Raw genomic sequence first — 21,416 nt, forward strand, 5'->3', positions numbered from 1 at the left:
TCAGAGATAAGCAAAAGCCAGAGGTTCAGCAACAGTGGTCATGTAGGCTATAGAAAAACAAGCATTCTCAGACTTTTGGGAATATTGCTGGTAAGGTATAAAAATTGATGTAACTCCTGTAGGGAAGCATTTTATCACTATCTACTAAGATTACAAATTGATCACAAATGGCCCATAAATATTTGTAAAAAATACTGAGCATCCTTAACCATCAGTGTAATGCAACTTAGAACTACTCTGAGATTTCATCTCACCCTCGTCTGCTATCAGAAAGGCATATGACAGCAAATTCTAGTGAAGATATGGGGAGACCGGAATCCTTATTCAGTCCTGGGGGCAGAATAAGCTGGTACAGCCACTCTGGAAATCGGTGTGGAGGTTTCTCGAAGAGCAAAAAGCAGGAGTGCTGTATGATCTAGCCACACCGCTCCTGGGCATACAGGACTCTCTGTCCTACCTACGTACACAGCCATGTTTGTTGCTGACTATTCACAAAAACAGGGAAATGGACTCGTTTCCATTGGGGGTTGGGGATGTTTATCAACAGTGTAAATGGACAATAAAATGTGCTGCGTGTGCACAGTAGAAGCCAGTTCTCTATCAAGAAAGATAAAAACTGCAGGAAAATGGATGAATCTCAAAATATTATATTAGATGAGGTTTCACAGACTCAGAAAGACAAATACTACGTATTATCTCCATAGGCAGATCATAGCTTTTAATTAATATGTAGTTACATGATCATAGCTCATATAACTAGAAAGGGGAAAAGATGAGAAGAGGAGGTTTCGGGGAGTGTATCACACACACAGCATAGGAAAACAAAGAGGACAGCCAGGTGGTGGCGGTGCACACCTTTCATCCCAGAGGTCAGCAGGCTGAAGTAGGTGGAGCTCTCTAAGTTTGAAGCCAGCCTGGTCTACAGAGCAAGTTCAGAGAAACTCTGTCTCGAGAAAAAGAAGAAGAGGAGGAGGAGGAGGAGGAGGAGGAGGAGGAGGGGGCGGAGGGGGAGGAGGAAAGAAAGGGTACTACTAAAGTTGAAGGGGGGGGGTAACAGATAAAGAAGAGTCTAAGAGGAAGGAAGGTCTACAAAAGCAAACTGAAAACACCATAATGAAATCTATGATTCTTGTGTGCTATTTAAGATTAAACCAATTGATAAGTCTTTTAACCTAGCAATCCATGTTGGGGAATTCATCCTGATGCTTGGTTGTACATATGAAAAGTGGTACACGTGCAACAGCCCAGAAGACACCATGGTCCGCTAAGATGGATGAATTAAGTTATGCAGTACCTTATAGTGGCAGAAAAATCTCCTCCTCATAGAGGGCTGTAGACGGACCTCTCAGATAATGAAGTGAAAGGGGGCAAAATAGGGTGTGCGGTGAGCTGCCTTTTATGTTACTCTTAAGAGAAGGCAGTTAAGGGCCTTCATTTCTTTTTGCTATGCAGTGGTACCTACATGCAAGCAAAGCAATGAGGAGGTAAAGTCAGCAAGTTTCGGATCACACAGCAAAACCTGGTCTAAGATAAATGAGTGAGTGAATGGATGAATCTGTAAAAGACTGGGTGATGGTGCCTATGTGTGTTCAGGCCTCACATGCCTTCTGCTTCTTTTCCTCCAGGTTGGCAGCCCTTCTTGCCCAAGAAGGTCTCAGCCTAAGTGTGCCCCAGGTCATAGTCAGCAGCTGCTGTGAGCCCCTTACTCTTTGCCCATCTCGACAAAGCCAGCAGGCCTCATCCCTTCCGACCCACCTGGGCATGCTGGCTCAGGGGCACACCTCTCGCCTTCTGGATGGCCTGCCCCTCTCTACGCTGGGTTCCCCTAGACCAATCGAGAATCCCTCAGCAGAGAGAAAGTCTTGTTCTTCCCCCAGGGATTCATCGCTTCCAGCCTTCACCTCTTCCGCCTTGGCCTTCCTCAAGTCTCGCTCAAAGATACTGGCCACGGTGGCCTGTCTGCGGGCTTCCCGAGGGACCAAGGTCAGCAAACCCAGCCTGTCTTGGAAGGAGCTGCGAGGTCGCAGGGAGGCTCCTCTAACTGCAGAGAAGGTAGCCCAGGAGTGCGAGCACCTCCTGGAACAGTTTCCTGTGTTCGAAGCTGCCCTCTTGGCTAACTGGGAGCCTCTACAGCAAGCCTCTGAGCCAGGCCAGGGTCTGGCAGCGAGTCTCTGTGGTCAGGCCTGTCTCTCTACTGTGCTCCTGGGCCTGCATTCTCCTGGGGCCCTGGATGTACTCACCGAGGCCTTTGAGGATGCTTTGGTGGCCAGAGATTGGACACGGGCCCTTCAGCTCATTGACGTCTATGGGCAAGACATGGATGACCTGAGCAGTGTACAGGATGCAGTCCTGAGCTGTGCTGCCGCGTGTGGTAAGCAGGACACTGTGCCTCCCCCTTTCACTGGCACTGACATCACTTAGCATTCACTGTGTCGTGATCACGTGGAACTCTGGAGACATGCCACCATAATCTCACTTTACTGGGATTCGACTAAGCTCAAAGAGGTTAGATTTGCCCAGTAAGTGGCTTTAGAATGGGTGTCTAGAGCCAGGAACCAATGTTTTGAATCCTGAATATCAGAATTATTGTCAAGCGTATAAGCAGCAATCTGGACCCTGCCTTCTGAGGCCCAGATAGAATTCAGTTAAGTGATAACTTTAAAAGAGAACGTGCCGGGCGTGGTGGCGCACGACTTTAATCCCAGCACTCGGGAGGCAGAGGCAGGCGGATCGCTGTGAGTTCAAGGCCAGCCTGGTCTACAAAGCCATTCCAGGACAGCCAAGACTACACAGAGAAACCCTGTCTCCAAAAACAAAAACAAAAAAAGAGAACATAGAGCCGGGGTGGTGGTGCATACTTTTGATCTCAGTACTCAGGGAGGCAGAAACAGGCAGATCTTTGTGAGTTCTAGGCCAGCCTGGTCTTCAAAGCGAGTCCAGGGTGGTCAAGGCTATACAGAGAAACCCCATCTTGAAAAACCAAAAAAACCAAAAAAGAAGAAGAAGAAAAGGAGGAGGAGGAGACCTTAGTGGCCTTTTTCTGCAGAGTCCTTTTAGTCTACACAGTATTTGCTGCCGCTGTGCCATTCGGCCAATGCAGCATGAAGGCAGCCAAGGGCCACATGTAAAGGGTCCAGATCATCCACATGCTGCTAGAAGTGCTAATGCCAAAAGCACTGGGAGCCAGGCCTGCTGGTCACTGCATATAGCCCAGCACTGGGAAGTAGAAGCAGGAGGATGGGAAGTTGGCAGCCAGCCCTGTCTCAAAACAACACAAGGGGCTAGAGAGATGGCATGGCAGGTAAAATGCTTGCTGCTCAAGCATACAAGTTTGGATCCCCAGCGCCACATAAAAGCCACATGTGGTCCAGCACTTGGGAGACAGAGACAAGTAGATCCTAGGGGCTAGGGCCAGGCAGTCAAGCCGAAACAGCATGCTCTGGGTCAGTGAAAGACACCGTCTCAAAAAATAAGATCTGAGGCCAGTGAGATGGTTGAGCTGGTAAAAGTGCTTGCCATGCAAGCATGGCAACCTGAGCTTGAACTCCAGAACCAGCATAAAAGGAGGGAAGACCCAACCCCCGAGACTAATCTCTGCCATGGTATGTGTGCAACTATGCTAATATACACATATCACAGGTGCACCCACATACACACACACATACACACACAGGTATATGCATGCACATCAAAAAAGTAAAAGAAGAGATTTTCATCTATAATCAAAATGTAAAAATGAGCTGTAGTACTCCCCTAGAGAGAACAGACACCAGATGTGCTGTACAGGGTGGCGTGGTGGTAGAGGCAGAGCTCCTTTGAAAGGAGAGCAGCCCCCCAAAGAAGGCTAAGAAATCCACTAAAGCCAGGTGCGTTGGCACACGCCTGTAATCCATCTCTCAGGGAAGCAGAGGCAGGTGGATTGATGCGATTTCAAGGCCAGCCTGGTCTACAAAACAAGTCCTGGACAGCCAAGGCTACACAGAGAAACCCTGTCTCAAAAAAAATAAGTAATAAAAAAAAAAAAAGGAGAAAACCTTCCTTCCTTTCCTCTCCTCTCTTCTTCTTTGTCCTTCCCTCCTTCTCTCCCTTCAGAAAGTGCCATGACTGTGACAGGTTTGCATAAAGGGACACTAGGGATGGAGGGTTCCTCTCTGTCATGTAATGGTTCCGGGTATAAACCTAGACCCAGTCACGTGGATTGGAAGAACCCTCCAAGCTCCTGTGTCAGAAGAGAACAAAGCCCTCTTAAGCAACCCGGGCCTTTAAGATCCTTCGGGTCAGGCTTGCTGCCCATGGATGTTGTTTTTGTCTTACAGACAAGGAAGGTTGGCAATACCTGTTTCCTGTGAAGGATGCATCTCTGAGAAGCAAGCTGGCCCTACAGTTTGTGGACAGGTGGCCGCTGGAGTCCTGCCTAGAGATCCTGGCCTACTGTCTTTCAGACATGGCTGTCCAAGAAGAACTAAAATCCGAGCTGCAGAAGAAGCTAATGGAGCTGCGGGTCTATCAGAAGGTATGGGCTGTGGCGTCCAGAGAAGGCAGGCATCTTAGCCACCATCCCCCACTCCATTCTCTTAAGGTGGAGTGTTATAAGGAACAAAAAGTGTAGGCATCGGACTTCTGCTCTTATGGGAGTGAAAGGAGGCCGCCCGTCTTGCTTTATGTTCTTATTCTTGCTGAGTAAGTACATTTGCATCAAACAGGGATCATAATGAAATTAGTTTTGAAATGGTGATGAAACCGGTCCACAAAGGTATTCTCACATGCGTATCTCTCTTCCTAAAGGTTATTCTAAAGTTCAGCTAAATTTCCAGAGCCAGTTTCGAATCCTTCAGACATGAAAGATTCTTATAGGGATATATTCTATCCAAGTTGACAAGGCTCAGGGAGACAAACGCAGGACGTGGGCTGCGTAATGTGCAACCCTTCCCCTGTGGCCGAGAGCAGAGCCTGGAGCTCACAGGCAAGGTGAACATGGCATGGGGGAAAGCTTTCATTTCGTGCCTGTTGAGCAGTTTTCATACTAAGCCAAAATGCCTCAGGCAGGACGATCCACCAAGCACTCAGCCTAGGAGAACTTCTTAGGTTGAGTTTTGAGGTGGAGAAACTTGGGACAGATAACCTCAGGAGATCGGACAACCTTCCAGCCTCTGAGAACTGTCCTCACCAGTGAGGACGCCCTGTCCTGGCTGCTGTTCTTACGTTACCCCAGTTTTAATCTGGTGAGGTTTCTTATCTCTAAACAATCTTTGCCCATTTGCTTCCTTCCCCCTTTCCTGGAAAGTTCAGATAGCTTGACTCTGGGCCAGAGCTCAAGGGACGGCCACTGCATGGACATGTGGATGACTCATTCATGGAGGGAGAAGCTGCCAAGTGGTTTATGGGTATACCCGTCTTTCTTCAGATCCTAGGTTTGCAGGATCCCCCAGTGTGGTGTGACTGGCAGACCCTGAGGAGCTGCTGTGTTGAAGACCCATCGTCTGTCATGAACATGATTCTGGAAGCACAGGTACTATTTTCCAGGATGGATCCATCTTCCTTCCCGGGTATAGCACCTTAGCTAGTTGTGTGGGAAAAGCCCTTTGCAGATATCAATGTCAACATATTTTTATAACTATAATATAATCTTTGCTTCTTCTAATTTTGAGATTTGCCACCACACAGGGCAATAGAGAGGACAATGTTGTCACTGTGGCATTTCTGTGTGGGATTTTCTAGACTGCATTCAGACTGTTCCTACACATGGGATTGTTGTTCATCATCAGCATCCCTTTTAACTAGGATGAAATCAAGTCATATGTCACAGCCTTATTCTCACCCTGATTTCTGATTACTCCATATCTTTGCCAATTCTTTATATTGTTCTCTCTTATTCAACCAAGTTGTGTTTCTGTAATTGGTCATGAATGTGAACTCTTTCCGGTATTTATTATCCACTTTGACACTAATAGTAATGTGTCTGCCTTTTAAGAAGCCAGTACATCACACTTCACAATGTAGATGCTTAGTCAAACTGTCCTTCATTCAGGAAACATTTGCTAAATTTTGCTGAGCACTGTGCTAAATGGCAGCGAGACAAAGATAATTAAGCTTGGTGACCTTGAGTGACTCACATTTTAGGGGAAAAGTCAATGTATCCCAAGATAACTGCAATATAAAATAACAAGTGACAAAGCTTAGCCCAGAGTTGGACAAGGCATGTGACCATCGTCTGAAAAACAAAGAAGCCTGGTAAAGAAGGTAGGCCTGGGCAGAGGCATAGAGAGGCCATTCCAGACAGCACCACATTGGGATATTTAGGCAATGTTAAGAAGCTAAGTGTGGTGGCACATACCTTTAATCCCCATTCAGGAGGCAGAGGCAGGTAAATCTATATAAATTCAAATTCAAGGCCAACCTGGTCTACATAGCAAGTTCCAGAACAGGCAAGGAGATAGAGAGACCCGGTCTCAAAAAAAAAAAAAAAAAAAAAAGAATATTTTTAAGAAACATGCAATGGTTGTATTAAGTGACAGTAATTTTTTAAAAGATTTATTTATTTTTATTTTATGGGCATTGGTGTTTTGCCCACATGTGTGTCTGTATGAGGGTATTAGGATCCCTTAGAACTGGGCTGGAACACATGAAGGGGCCAGACCTGCAGATTCAAAGATTAAGAATCTCCTTGAGGGGCCTGGAGAGATGGCTCAGCGATTAAGAGAACTGACTGCTCTTCCAAAGATCCTGATTTCAATTCCCAGCAGCCACATGGTGGCTCACAACCATCTATAATGTGATCTGATACATACTGTATACATAAAAAATAAATCTTTAAAAAAAAAAAAAAGAATCTCCTTGACACAGCAACAACGGAATATCCAACAGCAGTCCCAGTGAGGGTCCGGCAACAATAGTGCAGGCCTCAAACCAGACCCATGACTTGTAGCAATGAATATTTGAAAGTAAACATATGTGGACAAAAGGCTATACTTCGTGATACACTACAGCTTCTGTGACAAGGTTTTTTGTTTGTTTGTTTTATATTACTGGGGGAATGAGAGGGATTTTGATGCATGATACGTAAATCATAGACATGCAATGAAAGTAAACTAAAATTAAAAAAAAAAAAGAAAAAAAACTAGAGCTGCAAACAGTTGGAAGGTACCATGTGGGTGCTGGGAATTAAAACCAAATCCTCTGGAAAAGCAGCCAATGCTCTTAACCACCGAACCATCTCTCCAGCCCCAACAGTTAGTAACTTAAAGGAACTGACTGAAGGCATGCGTTTCCTTCCAGGAGTATGAGCTATGTGAGGAGTGGGGCCATCTCTACCCCATCCCAAGGGAGCATTTGATCAGTCTGCATCACAAGCATCTTCTCCACCTGCTGGAAAGAAGAGAGCATGAAAAGGCCCTTCAGGTAAGCTCTGATCTGGGCAGTGGGAAGGGGGGGGGGGGGAATGTTGCTGCCTTCCTCCTGAATCCTATGCAGAGTATTTGCAGTTGCAGACCTGCCCCTCCCTTGCTTCAGAGACCGCTTACCCTCCTACTGAGCTAAATACCTAGACCTACCTTAAGTGCCAGATGGGGCATTTAGGTCCTGTCAAGGCCACTGCTCATTGGTAAACTATGGGTGTGGCAGCAAATGAGTCAAGAAAGATAATTAGCCCCAAATAAGTGAACCTAAAATTTACCTCCTCATCCTGAGAGTTCTGCAAGTCTCACGTGATTCTCTCCCCTCTGCGGCAGCTCCTGCAACGAATCCCTGATCCCACCATGTGCCTTGAGGTCACAGAGAGGTCCCTTGACCAGCACCCTAGCTTAGCCACCTCACACTTCTTGGCCAACTACCTCACCTCCCACTTCTATGGAGAACTGACCACCGAGCGACACCGTGATATCCAGGCACTGTACATGGGCTCTAAGGTGAGGAGGAAAGATGTCTGAGGAAGTGATGCTTGGAGGGGACAGCTGGCCTCGCTTCCGCATCAGAACCTGCTCTTCCACAGGCGCCTGCCACCTTTGGCCTGGGCTGTGTAAACGCTTAGCCTGGCAGTTCTCCTCGTCCTAATTGAGTAGCCCAGGACTTGGCATAGTCTTTCCACACTGCCTCTGAAGAGAGGTTTGCCCAGTCCTCTCAAGCTGTCCTTGGGCTTTCTACGGCACCTGCTTTAGCACTGTTTCTCAAGACTGACGTGTGTCACCATCACTGGCCTTTTCAAAAATATTGGTAGTTGATGTTCATGCAAGACCAAGTGAAAGTGCTCATGGGATCAGGACTAGTTCTCTTCCAAAAGGAAAGGCTGGAGAGTGACTCAATGGTTAAGAGCATCGGCTGCTCTTATAGAGGACCTGGGTTCAATTCCCAGCACCTACATGAGGCCATTCATAACTTCTAACTCCACTTCCAAGGGATCGATGCCCTCTTCTGTCCTCTGAAGGCATTGCATGCATCAGGTGCATGTATAGACAAGCAGGTACACGCGCACACGCACACACGCGTGCTCACACATACACATATATACATGCACATATAAAATTTAAAGTTAAAACTTCTGCGTGGTAAACCAGTGCATTCTCATAAAAGAGGGTTATTTGTCTCAGTAGTGATTTGAGAAAACAGGTTAGAGACACCAATAGGAAAAATGACAAACAAGAGTACGCAACCCAGTGATGCAATCTTTGAAGAGACAGGACCATCTGACTCTTTTCTAAACTTTCTGATTTTTCATATATACTTTCTTCCCAAATAAAACAAGTGTCAGGAGACCTAGGGACACAGCCTTACCCTTAAGAGATTATTTTTCCTTCCTTCTTTTTTTTTTTCTTGGGGAGGGGCAGAGTTTGGAGAGTTTTGGTTGTTAGGCTTTGGCTGTCCACTTGTTTTTGGAGGCACAGTCTTATATAGGCCAGGCTGGCTTCAAACTCATTACATGACTGAGGCTGTTCCCGACCCTTCCGCCCCCATCATCCATGCCCTGGGCTGTCAGAGGTTAATCACCATGCTCAGCTCTTCTTTTTAATTCTCATCACTTAACTAATTGGGAGGAAGAGTGGTAGTGAGTAGGGCAGAGCCAGTGCCCAGTGACCGAGACCGTGACCGCTGCAGGGTGTTTAGATCCATCTTTAATAGCTAGGCCACTAGAACTGCCAGGCTTGGGCAGCCTACCAGCAGCACCCTGTATTGTTCATTCTAACTAAAACCTCACATAGAACGATACCACCATGCCTGGAGGGCCTAGGCCAGGGTTCAGCTGGTTGCTGCCTGAGGGCCAGAGCTAGCTCTAGGCCTGTTCCTGTCATCAAGTTGTATTGGAACAGGACGCATCCATTAATAAACTCATTCACATATTTGCCGATGCTTGCCTTCATGTTACATTGGCAGAGCTGAATAGGTTGTAGGTCCTAAACTCTAAAATATTTACTGTCTTAGCCACCCTTGTCCGGGTAAAGGTTCTTAGAACAGTTCTCAGTTGCCTTCCAGACAACATAGAAGTTCAGTCTTGCTTCCCAAGTGACAGCTCTGTGTCTGTAACCTTTTCACTTCTCCTGAAATGTGTGTGCTGTGTTCTTCGCTCTGCGCTGTAAATAGGTTCTTCTGACCCTGCCTGAGCAGCACCGGGCCAGCTATGCCCACTTGTCCTCCAGTCCTCTGCGTATGTTAGAGCAGCTACTGATGAACATGGAAGTGGATCGCGCCACCACGGCCGTGCGGACTCTGCACCAGCTGCTGGCCGGACAGGAGACCGGCTTCACCTTGGACGAGGTTGACTCGCTGCTCTCCAGATATGCAGGGAAAGCCCTGGATCTCCCATACCCTCTGAGGCAAAAACGATCAGGTGACTGGCAGCGTAGTCTTCTACAAGGAAGAAGAAAACCCCACTACCCTTGGGTTCCATCTCCTCTCCTTCCTAAATGAAGGGAGATTCAGGAGACTTAGCTCTTTGTTACTTAGACACGATCTGGATCTTAGGAGAAGGGCCAGACACCACATGCGTGGTAAGACAAAGGTGTGGGGAACCAGGTGACCTGACCTTGGCAGTGTATTCACAAATGACTTCGTTTTTATAGGGGGCATGCTTCATTTCCAGGGTCACGTCAGATATCAGTTATATGCGAGCTGATTCAGCTCTTCTCGAATAAAGAAAAAGAAACCAGTCTCAGTGGTACCCCAGCTAGCTCCCTAGCCCCCAGGAGAATCTTTTAAGTGTCTTCACTTCTCTCTGGGCATTTCTAGGTTTATTTTTAAAAATCTGCTCCATTGTCTCATGTGCCTTAAACATGGCTTGCTTTTGTTGTTGTGTTTGTGTGTTTGTTTGTTTGTTTGTTTTGAGGAATTTAAAAAGCATATATCCTGGGCTTAGAAGTTCTTCCACTATTCTTATACTTATTACGAATCATGATGCAACAATCAACAAAGCCAAGAGGAGTTCGCGCTAAACATGTAGCCTGGGAATAAAGGGGCAGGCATGCGGTAGACTGGTGTTTTATCTGCTCTTCTCTCTCAACAGATTCCATGATGCACCTCCAGGAGCTTGTCCATCAGGCATCAGACCCTGAGGCCCTGCCTAGGTCATCATCAGCTGAGTTCTCTGCTACCACTGCTACTGCTGCCGCTGCCGCTGCCGCTGCCGCTGCCGCTGCTGGTGAGAACTTCTTGTCTGACTGTCTCGTTCTTTCACTCTTCATTTCCATTTAAGAAATTATTATTATTATTATTATTATTATTATTATTATTATTATTATTATTATTATTATTATTATTATTATTATTTCATAAGTTACTCCAGCTTTTTACTTCGCAATAGATCCAGCATGCAGCAGACTCACATTACCTGTGACAATGTGTCTATAAGAGTCTCTGCAAACACCGAATCAGTGAGCCGGGGAGCTGTTGCTCCAAGAGGAGGAAGCCATATGCATACAAGCACGCAGGCACGCATGCGCGCGCGCGCACACACACACACACACACACCCCTTATACACATGGTATCTTACTAGAGTCAAACAAACTAACTCATCCTAATACATTCCATGTTCTTTATCTTACAAGAGAAAAAGGCTCCAAAGTGACTTGCCTTGCTAGCAAGTACCCAAGGTGGAATTCAAAGTCTGTGCAGCTATGTGGAGCCAGAGCTGCTTGCCCATCCCTGACCTGGCACTTACTCTCTCCATACCTTGTCAGCCCCACATGACAGCTGAGACAGGAAGGAAGAATATCACCTTAATTAGCCTCTACCGAGAACCTGACTGTGGGGTGACTCCAGTCCAGACATGCCCATAAGTAGCTGTACAAACAGTGGGAGTGTTGATTCTGAGGTCTCTTAGTTTGCTTCTCTGGTGCTGTGATAAAATACTGACCAAACACAGCTTGGGGAGAAAAGGGTTGATTTTACCTTACACTTCCAGAGAGCAAGCAGGTCTGAAGGAAGTTAGGGCAGGAATTGAAGCAGAGAAAAGCACTCACTGCTTACCAGCTTGCTCCTCACGGTTTACTCAGCTTGCTTTATTATACAGCCCAGGACCACATGCCAGGGGTGGCACAGAGGGCTGGAAGACACACACACACACACACACACACACACACACACACACACACACACACAATCATTAATCCAGAAAAGGCCCTGTAAACATGCCTACAGGCAGTCCGATGGATGCAGTTCCTCAACTGAGGGTCCCTCTTTCCCATGTGACAAGTTGACAAAAACTAGCCAGCGTGAGAGTATTGATTCTGAAGTTACACATGTAACATGCAACATTGTAAATATGGACTCAGTTAATGATGAGGATTAACTATATTTAGCCCTCATGGAAATCCTATTGCCCACACAAGGAACAAGCTCCTTAGCTTTGATCACCTTTTTCCAGATCCTTCTCTCCCGGTCTCCAGCCTGATGCACAATGACCCTTGTTCAGAAAAGGCTCAGCAGTTGTTCAGCCAATGGTCAGAAGAGCAGGACTCTGGGTCCTGCTGAGAATCACTGTGTTTTCAGTTCTGTTCAGTTCAGCTTTTCTGCTGGTACTGAAATTGCTCTTCTACAACAATAAAATACCATAAAGCAAAGACCAGCATTTCCTGGCTATGCTCCACAATAACAGCAGACTAACGGGATGGAGGGAGGGCCCAGGCCCTGGGTATCTAAGCAGCTTTGTACATTGTTGTAAGGCAGCCTGAGCAGCTTTCTGGAGGACAAGGTTGGGACGAAATCCTTGTTTCATCTGTGTGCTCATCCTTGTTTTCAAACAAATCCCAGATACACGTTATTTCCCTCGTAAGGATGTCATTACAAAGGTCCAAAAGGGAAACACTTACAGAATCAAAACAATGAAGTCAGGAGAGGTGACTCAGCAGCTAAGAGTGTATACTTCTATTGCAGAAGACCCAAGTTGTTCCAGAATCCACACTGGGTCACTCACAATTGGTACCCCAACTGTAGGGGAGTAAACACCCTCTTCTTCTGGATTCTGTGGGCACCTGAACTCATATAAGTATATACCCACACAGAGACACATAGGCATATACATAATGTACAAGTAAAATAAAATCAGCTGGGCGTGGTGGTGGACACCTTTAATCTCAGCACTCTGGGAGTCAGAGGCGGTGAATCACTGATTTTGAGGCCATCCTGGTCTACAAAGCAAGTCCAAGACAAGGCTACACAGAGAAACCCTGTCTCAAATAAATAAATAAATAAATAGAATATTTTTTAAAACCACATTGTCATTATTGGACCTAAGAAAACATTCCTAGTTGTCACATAAAGTTGTTTGTTTCTAATTGTTTTATTTCTAAACCAGTTCCAAATAACATCCACCAGTGGCATTTGGCTAACGTGTCTCATAAGTCTATTTTAATTCATTGATCAGCCTATCTCTCTCTTTTTTTCTTAATTCCTCTCACTTCCCTTTTATTTATGGAGGAAACTAGGTTATTTGTCCTGTATACTGGTTTTTTTGTTGTTCTTGTTATTTTTTTTCTTTTATGAGACAGAGTTTCTCTGTGTAGCCTTAGCCATCCTGGAACAGTAGTTTGTAAACTCAAACTCAGAGAGATCCACCTGCCCCTGCCTCCTGAGTGTTGAGATCACAGGTGTGTGCCACCACCTCTGTCCTACATGCTATGTTTTGCTGACTACCTCATTGTAACAGTAAGAGTCTCTGTCCCCTAAGTTTCTGGTGCATTAGTAGTTCAATTTAAAACTTATACTGTGGACCTGTATGTTTTACATTACACTTATTTATTATGTGCACACTTATGTGTGCCATAGCACATGTCTTGAGGTCAACTTGCAGGAGTCAATTCTCTCCTCCAGTGTGGGTCCCAGGATTCACACTTCAGGCTTGGCAGTAAGCACCTTGCACCCACTGATTCATACCCCACACACACACTTAGTGGGTTTTATTATTTATAGTTGATAGATTTTGTTGTGTATTTACCAGGGTGGGGGCAGGGTGTCACCCAGTGTCCCCTGACTCTCTTTTGTGACTCAAACACAAATGACAATCTATGGTTCCAGTAGGGCCTTGCAAAATGGTGAATTTCTGTCTTTCACTCTTCATTTATGAGCTGGAATGTTGACGAGCTTTTTTTCTTGACTTCCTCCTCTAGGAAGTGCCTTAGTCCGTTCTCCCAGTCCTAAGGAGAGGGCTGTCCCTCAGACTCAGCTGCCGCTGGAGTTTGTACCCCCAGAAGCACCCCCTGGCAGGGATCAGTGGGTCCCAGATGAGACCGAGAGCATCTGCATGGTCTGCTGCAGAGAGCACTTCACGATGGTAAGCCCCAGCCACGCTCAGCATCACTCCAGGGGAAGCAGGACAGACTGCCATGTTGTGAGCTTGAGTCCACAGTCACCTGTCCCCAAGAGGACAGTGATGTTTTCAGATCACCAAACCTACGACTGGGCCATAGGCCTCTACCTCTGACATGACCTGAGTGTATTTTCCAGATCCATTCATTAGTTGACATCCTCAGATAACCTTAAATTATAAAACCATTGCCCTTCTCATTGGATAATAAAAACAGGTAGGAGTCACCAAGCCTTTGGGATCCTGTATCTAGTTCCTGTGTCTCTCACACTAAGACAATGGCTTGGTAGTAGTAACGTATGCTAACCCAGGAGAGCGAAGGCTCGGCTCTCCCTCTCACATCTGCTTCCTAATAGCTTCCTAATAGGTACATTTTCAACCTCATGTGCCTATTATAAGCTAGATGATATGTGAGTTGGCTCATGGAGCTGTTAAACTGCATGTGGTGCCACAGTTAATACCAGTACCTATCTAGCATATTAATTCAGCACTCTTGTCAACAGTAATGATGTAATTTCTCTGCATCTCTTTCTTCTCCATCTATGAAAGTATAAAATGACTATCGACCTCTAGAAATGAAGCAATACTTCTTTAAAAACCAAACCAGTCAGTGGGGCTCACTCAGTAGAGTGGTGGCCTAAGGTGGATAAAGCCCCAGGTTCCGTCCCTGTACCACTTACAATGGATGTGAAGACATACATCTGTAATCCCCATACTCAGGAGGTAGGGACAGGAGGAGGATCAGCAGTTCAAGGTCACCCGCAGCTGTGTAGTGAGTTTGAGGACAGTCTGAGCTACAAGAGACCCTGTCTCCAAAAGTGCGCTGGAGAGATGGCTCAGTGGTAAGGAATGCCTGCTACTCTTAAAGAAGACCAGAGTTCAGTTCCCCACACCCACACCAGGCAGCTCACAACTACTTCTAACTCTAGTTCTAAGGGATCTGGTGCCCTCTTGTGGGCTCCATGGGCCCCTGAACTCATCTGCCCAAATCCACACACAGACACATAAATAAAAATAAAATAAAACTTTAAAACATTAATGCCATAGACCACTCAGTAAAGGCTGTGTTCTCACTTTGCCATCATTGACTCTATAGACGTGTGGGCCTCGCTGGCTAAGCAAAGCTCTTCTTCCTTACTTAATTTTTAAAATTTTTATTTGTGGTGCTGACCATAGAGTCTGTCAATAATGAAGAATGACTATATTTATCCCTCGTAAAAAAAATTTTGTCATCACATAGGCTACAAGCTCCTAAAAGGCCTCGGCTGTGCTTTCATCACTGTTCAGTCACCCTGTTCCCCAGTCTCCAGTCCCCTGCACTACAGCCACGTTCAGAAGGAGCTCAGCAGCTATTTTACCAAACGGCCAGGGGAGCAGAACTTTGGGGTCCCCTGCTAGATTTTGCTGTACTTCAGGCTGGCTTAGAACTCACTATATAGACCAGGCTGGCCTCAAACTCCCAGCAATCCTCCTGCCTCACCCTCCCAAGTACTGGGACTCTGGGTGTGTGCCACCGTGCCTATCTTCCCTGCTGCTTTTTATGGTGGCTCCACATGCTGCTTCCTGGAGCTGTTGACAGCAGACTGTGCAGGACCTAGAACCTTTGTCCCTCAGATGAATAATACCCCAAAGTGTCTGTTAGCAAGGCTTTTGCTTGCTTTCTTATGTGTAGGGGCGGGGGGGGCGGACAGGAATGTTAAAGATCAAACACACTGCCTTGTGCATCAAGCTAAATCCCCAGTCCCCTAAATGTGGCCTTTCTGAGGACAAGGGCTAGTGTGCTTTCAGTAAAACCCAAGTGCCTGGTATTCTTAATAAGCCCTGGTTGACAAAGACCAAGTCTAAATGTATGGGATGCGATCTCACTTTCATCTCTTTTCTTTCCTTCTACCCCATTGGCTTTCCTCAGTTTAACAGGCGCCATCACTGCCGGCGCTGTGGGCGGCTAGTGTGTGGTTCCTGCTCCACTAAGAAAATGGTGGTGGAAGGCTGCCGAGAAAACCCTGCACGTGTCTGTGACCAGTGCTACAGTTACTACAACAAAGAGTGAGTGTCCTGCTGCAGGATTGGCACTGTTATGGACCACCGCCGCCTCCCGAGGTCCCAACACTTCTAGCCCTCCCATTGTGCGGTGTTTTGAACATGTTATGCTCACAGAAGTGTTTCGTTTCCCATGAACACCGCAGTGCTGTTTACTGTACCGTGAAATGCTTGTAAAATGACTGGCCTTGTGAGAAAGACTTTTAAGATGGGAGGTAGGGATGAGAAAGAAGCAGTCAGAGTGCTTAGAGGCTGTTCTTTCCCAAATCCAGACACTTCAATCCTCAGCCCTCCTACACCCTGAGGTCACAATGTCGCCTTGCCACCTCTCCTATTCCCTGGCCATGTGCCTTTATGTGGCTCCAGCCAGACTCAGAACGACATGTGCACACCTGTGCAATGTTTTGGCTCATTTGCTTTAGCTCTGTATTGGGTAATCATTGTAGACAAGCCCTTACACTTTCCCATACATGGTTCACCTCCAGGTGAATGTTCAGAAATGGCCCCTCCCTCCAGCAAGGCAGATGGGTGAAGATGATGCTTTGTGAGTCATGGTTGCTTGCATCTTTTTTCTACTGCTTCTCAGTGTGAGTGTCAAGTGTAAGGCTACTTAGGGCACCTAGGGAAAATCAGCTGTGCAAAGGGAATATGACTTTAGACTCTCATGTTTTATTTTATTTAGCAGACTTAACTAGATTTTTTTATTCTACTCATTGGTATTTTTGGTCATATATGCCATACTGAGTATTGACTGCGTAGGGATGAAGGCATGCCACAAGCAATGTACAGCTTCCCCCGTCAGCTGTAGGACAGGATCACCCAAACACCATCCTGATGGGATTTAAAGTGAGCAGTCAGTATTGATGGGGAGTCTAATCAGCCACCCTCTGCAATAGTTACGTCACCCTCATGGAACCCTCATTTTACTAGAGAGACAGCCAGTATACATATCACAAGGTGACTGGGTGAGTGTAGTGGTGACAGTACACACAGATTGGCCCAAGAAGCGAGCGAGTTTCCTGGCAGTGACTCCACAAGACGAGTCTTAGAGAATGAGCAGCTAGTAGAAAAGAGAACTAAAAAGAAATAACACGGAAAAAAAGATAAATTCTGCCCAGAGGTTGGAATAGCACAGCAAAGACAGAGTCAGGAGAAAACTTGATCATTGGAGGAGCTGTGAGTAGGTAGGAGACAGGTAGAGTTCTGACCAGTGGACACTGGACGTAAAGCTGGCGGCAGAATCCACTGGCACAAGACCTGGCCTTGCTCCCTGGAGCCAAGGACAGGGGTAGGGCCAGCATGTTCCTTAAATGAGAGCTGGTGGGGAAGCCATGGGACCTTCACAGCTGGAGGACAGGTGGCAGGTGAGAGGAGATCGCTAAGGAGGCAGTGGGCCAGATCTCAGGGGCCTGTCCACTGGACGTTGAAGGAATGCTTTCAACCCGAGCAGCTTCTGAAGAACTCTTAAGCGGGAGCAGAATGTGACCAGGTTTGAAGGTTTGAAATTTTGCCTCAGCCACAAGTAGAGTCAGGAGGAGTTACTGCAGAATCACGGCAAAGTTATTACAGATGCCAGTGAGCAGTGACGAGAGACATGGGGACATTTAAACCGGCATGAACAAGATAGAACAGACAGAGCATGGTAAGAAACGGTCATGGCCAGTGAGGTAGAGAAAGTTATGTGTGATTAATTCCCTGACTGCCTTAGGTAGGGTCTTAGTGCTGTGAAGAGACGCCATGACTTCAGCAACTCCTACAAAGGAAAACAGTTCAGTGGGGCTGGCTTACAGTTCAGAAGATAAGTCCGTCATCATCATGGTAGGAAGGACGGTGGTGTACGTAGGAGGGACATGTGGCGCTGGAGAAGAAGCTAAGGGTGCTACATCTTGATTTACAGGCAGCAGGAAGAGACTGAGGCACACTGGGCGTGGCTTGAACTTCTGAAGCTCCCAAGCCCACCCCCAGTTACACACTTTTCCAACAACACCACACCTACTCCACCAAGGCCACACCTCCCAGTAGTGCCAGTCCCTGTGAGCCCGTGGGGCCATTTTCATTCAAGCCACCATACTGATCAGTGACTAATAGAGCAGATGTCAGTGTCATTCACTAAGCTCAAAACTGAGAAGCAATGGCTGAGGCATTTTGTTTTTCTTTGTCTGTTTCTAGCGCCCCAGAGGAGAGCCCATGCCAGTCAGAAGGTAAGGCCTAATCACATTCTCCATGCCTCTGTTGTCAGTGTACCAATTGCAACTGATAGCCATGTGGCAACTCAACCCAGTTGGTTCACCAAAGAAAGATCTTGCCTTTTTTTTTAAAAAAAAGATTTATTTATTTATTTATTATGTATACAGTGTTGTACTTGCATGCACACCTGCAGGCCAGAAGAGGGCATCAGATCACATTATTGATGGTTCTGAGCTACCATGTGGTTGCTGGGAACTGAACTCAGGACCTTTGGAAGAGCAGACAGTGCTCTTAACCTCTGAGCCAACTCTCCAGACCGATCTTGCATTTTCTATTAGCCTGTCTCCCTCAGTATTCTTAACATCAACCTTTACCTTGGCCCACTAGCTTCTGACGCTGGGAAGGCCAACAACTGATGACCTCGGTGCTTATCTTTTAGAAGGCGGCTCCATCCACCGCCACCCCAGCTCCCCTCCTCCGTTGTCCTGCCCTTCGCTTGGGTAATCACTGTTAGCAAGTTTGGCCAATATCTTTTTCCTCAGCAGGTTAGTTTTTGGAGTATCCAGGGGTTGGGCCACATCTTTCAAGGTCTCTTGTGCAAAGCATCATAGTCAACACACACGCACTGTGACATTTATCCCAGACTTATGCCTGGGGAAGAGGACTTGAGGTACCTACTGGGGTTTCCTAAAGAAAACCAAAGAGAAGTGGGGAGGGTGCTAGAAAGATGGCTTTAATAGCTAAGAATGCTCACTGCTCTTGCAGAAGACCCAGGTTTGGTTCCCAACACCATGGCTGTCTGAACTCATAATTCCAGGAGATCTGATGCCCCCCTCTGGCCTCTGCAGGCACACATACAAATAAGAAAATAAATATTTAAGAAAGAAAAGAGGCCAAGGAGAAAGAAAGGAAGCCTCAGACAGCAGGCAGGTACCTACTTGTGATACACCAGCATGCCGGACTGCTTGACCAGCCAGGGACTAACGTGAGTGACAAATCTCTTCTCAGTTCCAGACAGCTCTAAGAGTGAAAGCCCTTCCTATTCAGCTGTGCTGAGAGTCCCCAAAGCAACTGAGGTGGAATGGATCTTGAGTCTAAATGAGGAAGAAAATGAGCTGGTGCGGAGTGAATTTTACTATGAGCAGGTACTAACAACAAAATGTTATGATCAGTTGAGTTCCCTTATGATGCCTAACAGTCTAACAGGAAGTACAGAAGCTGGTGGCTAAGCCTGGTCCTTGTTTGCTTACCATACAATTATATGAGAGCTGAAACAAGGAACCAGCCAGGTAGAAGATGAGGTGTATCTCTGGAAATGGACAAGAGGAAACCAGGGTGAGGGTAAGAGGTGATAAGCAGAAATTGGAGATTGCAAGGGGAGTGAGGATGGGGGGGCAGATAGAGCACCAAGCTCAACTGTTTGGGACTGGGGAGATGGCTCAGTGGGTGGGAAATGCTTTCTGGGAAAGCGTAAGGACATGAGTTTGGATCCCCAGCATCCACAAAAAAAAACAAAAACAAAAGGACAGCAACATGTGCGTATAGAGCCCCAGCACTGAGGAGGCAAAGGCAGGCAGGTCCCTGGAGCTTGCTGGCTAGCAGAGTTCTAGCTGAAGCAACAAGTTCCAGGTGCAGCCTGACTCCTCAAAAAAAAGAGGTAGAGAGCAATTCAGAAGGATGCCCAATATCAAGCTCTGGCCTCAACATACACATGCACACACAAGTGCATGCAAACCTTCACACACATGCATGAACACAACACACACACACACACACACACACACACACATACACTATCTGAGCAGAGACACGGTGTCAGAAATCACAGGACATAATTAGGGCATCAGAAGTAAGGAGTAACATGGTAAAATTGAGAAATACTATTTATAGATAAAACTATGGCTTCTACAGTGAGAAATAACTTTGATAGGTGTGGGCACCTAGGTGTGCTGTGGGAGTGTTGATTTGGCAGCAACATGTTCAGGGCTTATAGCAGTGACTTCCACTAAGTGAGTGACAGATATAATAATCTAAGCCACTAATAAGAGTCATTGCAGTTGTGGGACAGAAGACCAGAAAAGGGAGGCCACTTGTGGATATTGTCAAGCAGTAGGGAGTGAGTTCCTAGACAGCTAGGGCTATGTAGAAAGACAATGTCTGGAAAAAAAAAAAAACATGAAAAGGGGCAGGAACCGTGGACATAGCTGTCCTCTTCCCACGGTGTGACAAAACCCTAGCAGCCAGAGCTCCGGCACTGAGCCTTGGAGCATCTGTGGCTAGCTCTGCTTCTGCTTTGCTGTGGGATGCCCCGTCTCCCCTTGCACCGGTCTCCAGTCTTTGAAGTAGGAATGATGATTTCCACCATAGAGCTGCACTGGAAAAATGCCCCGACTCTGAGCTCCCTGTCTTTGTCTCCCTTCCCCGCCACGATCAGGCCCCCAGCGCCTCCCTGTGCATTGCCATCCTGAACCTGCACCGAGACAGCATCGCCTGTGGCCACCAGCTGATTGAGCACTGCTGCAGGCTGTCCAAGGGCCTCACCAACCCAGAGGTGGATGCTGGCCTCCTCATAGACATCATGAGGCAGCTGCTCTTCAGCGCCAAGATGATGTTCGTCAAGGCTGGCCAAAGCCAGGACTTGGCTCTGTGTGATAGGTACGTCTTTTACACAGTGACAGGTTTGTTTTTAAGCTCTATTCATTATTTACGTGTCCAGTGTATAGCCTACATGTACACTTGCATGCCAGAAGAGGGCACCAGATCTCACTGTAGAGGATTGTAAGCCACCATGTGGTTGCTGGGAATTGGCCCCAAAGTTCTTAAAAATAGATTGTGTTCATTTGCTTTCTATGACTATGATAAAACAACATGACTGAATGCAATTCTGAGAGGAAAGGGCTTGTTCAGCATACAATTCCACATCACAGTCCACCATAGAAGGGAGTCAGGGCAGGAGCCTGGAGGCAGAAGCTGAAGCAGAGGCCATGGAGGACCACTGCTGAGTGCCCTGCTCCTCGTGGCTTGCTCATCCTTTCTTATACCATCCAGGATCCACCTGTCCAGGGGTGGCCCCTCCCCCAGTGAGCTGGACCCATGCACATCAATCATTAATCAAGCAAAGACCCTATGAACTTGCCTAGGTCCAGCTTTTGTGAAGTTGACATCAAACTCACTAGCATATAGTTTCCCTAGTTAGCTCCTACCCCTAAGCAAGGAAAGGCCTTAGCTACTTACTCTGCCATTAAAATCATTTAGGGAAGTACCTTCAGTGTCTGTGGAACTCTCTAGTTTTTTAAAAGAAATGTGACCAGTGATTAACCTTACACAGAACCCACCCCAACTTGACTGGTCACAGTCTGGGACTATAAAAACAATTGGGACCCATTTGAAGAAAACTGAATC

The 21,416-nt window shown here is 46.7% G+C and overlaps 1 protein-coding gene across 3 annotated transcripts in view; it reads left to right on the forward strand.

Annotated features, from left to right (window-relative positions):
- The window catches only part of ZFYVE26 (zinc finger FYVE-type containing 26), a 64,242-nt gene that overhangs the window by 26,995 nt on the left and 15,831 nt on the right, over nt 1-21,416 (forward strand). For all 3 annotated transcript variants that reach the window (XM_084793538.1, XM_084793540.1, XM_084793539.1), the window contains 12 exons: nt 1,626-2,371; nt 4,317-4,513; nt 5,405-5,509; nt 7,276-7,398; nt 7,728-7,904; nt 9,571-9,817; nt 10,490-10,624; nt 13,591-13,754; nt 15,697-15,833; nt 17,997-18,028; nt 19,023-19,159; nt 20,449-20,669. In XM_084793538.1, coding sequence (XP_084649664.1) covers nt 1,626-2,371; nt 4,317-4,513; nt 5,405-5,509; nt 7,276-7,398; nt 7,728-7,904; nt 9,571-9,817; nt 10,490-10,624; nt 13,591-13,754; nt 15,697-15,833; nt 17,997-18,028; nt 19,023-19,159; nt 20,449-20,669 — 2,421 coding nt within the window. The remainder of the gene's footprint in view (nt 1-1,625; nt 2,372-4,316; nt 4,514-5,404; nt 5,510-7,275; nt 7,399-7,727; nt 7,905-9,570; nt 9,818-10,489; nt 10,625-13,590; nt 13,755-15,696; nt 15,834-17,996; nt 18,029-19,022; nt 19,160-20,448; nt 20,670-21,416) is intronic.

The sequence above is a fragment of the Acomys minous genome, assembly GCF_964271855.1.
Source record: "Acomys minous genome assembly, chromosome: 8".
In the NCBI taxonomy this organism is placed as follows: Eukaryota; Metazoa; Chordata; class Mammalia; order Rodentia; family Muridae; genus Acomys; species Acomys minous.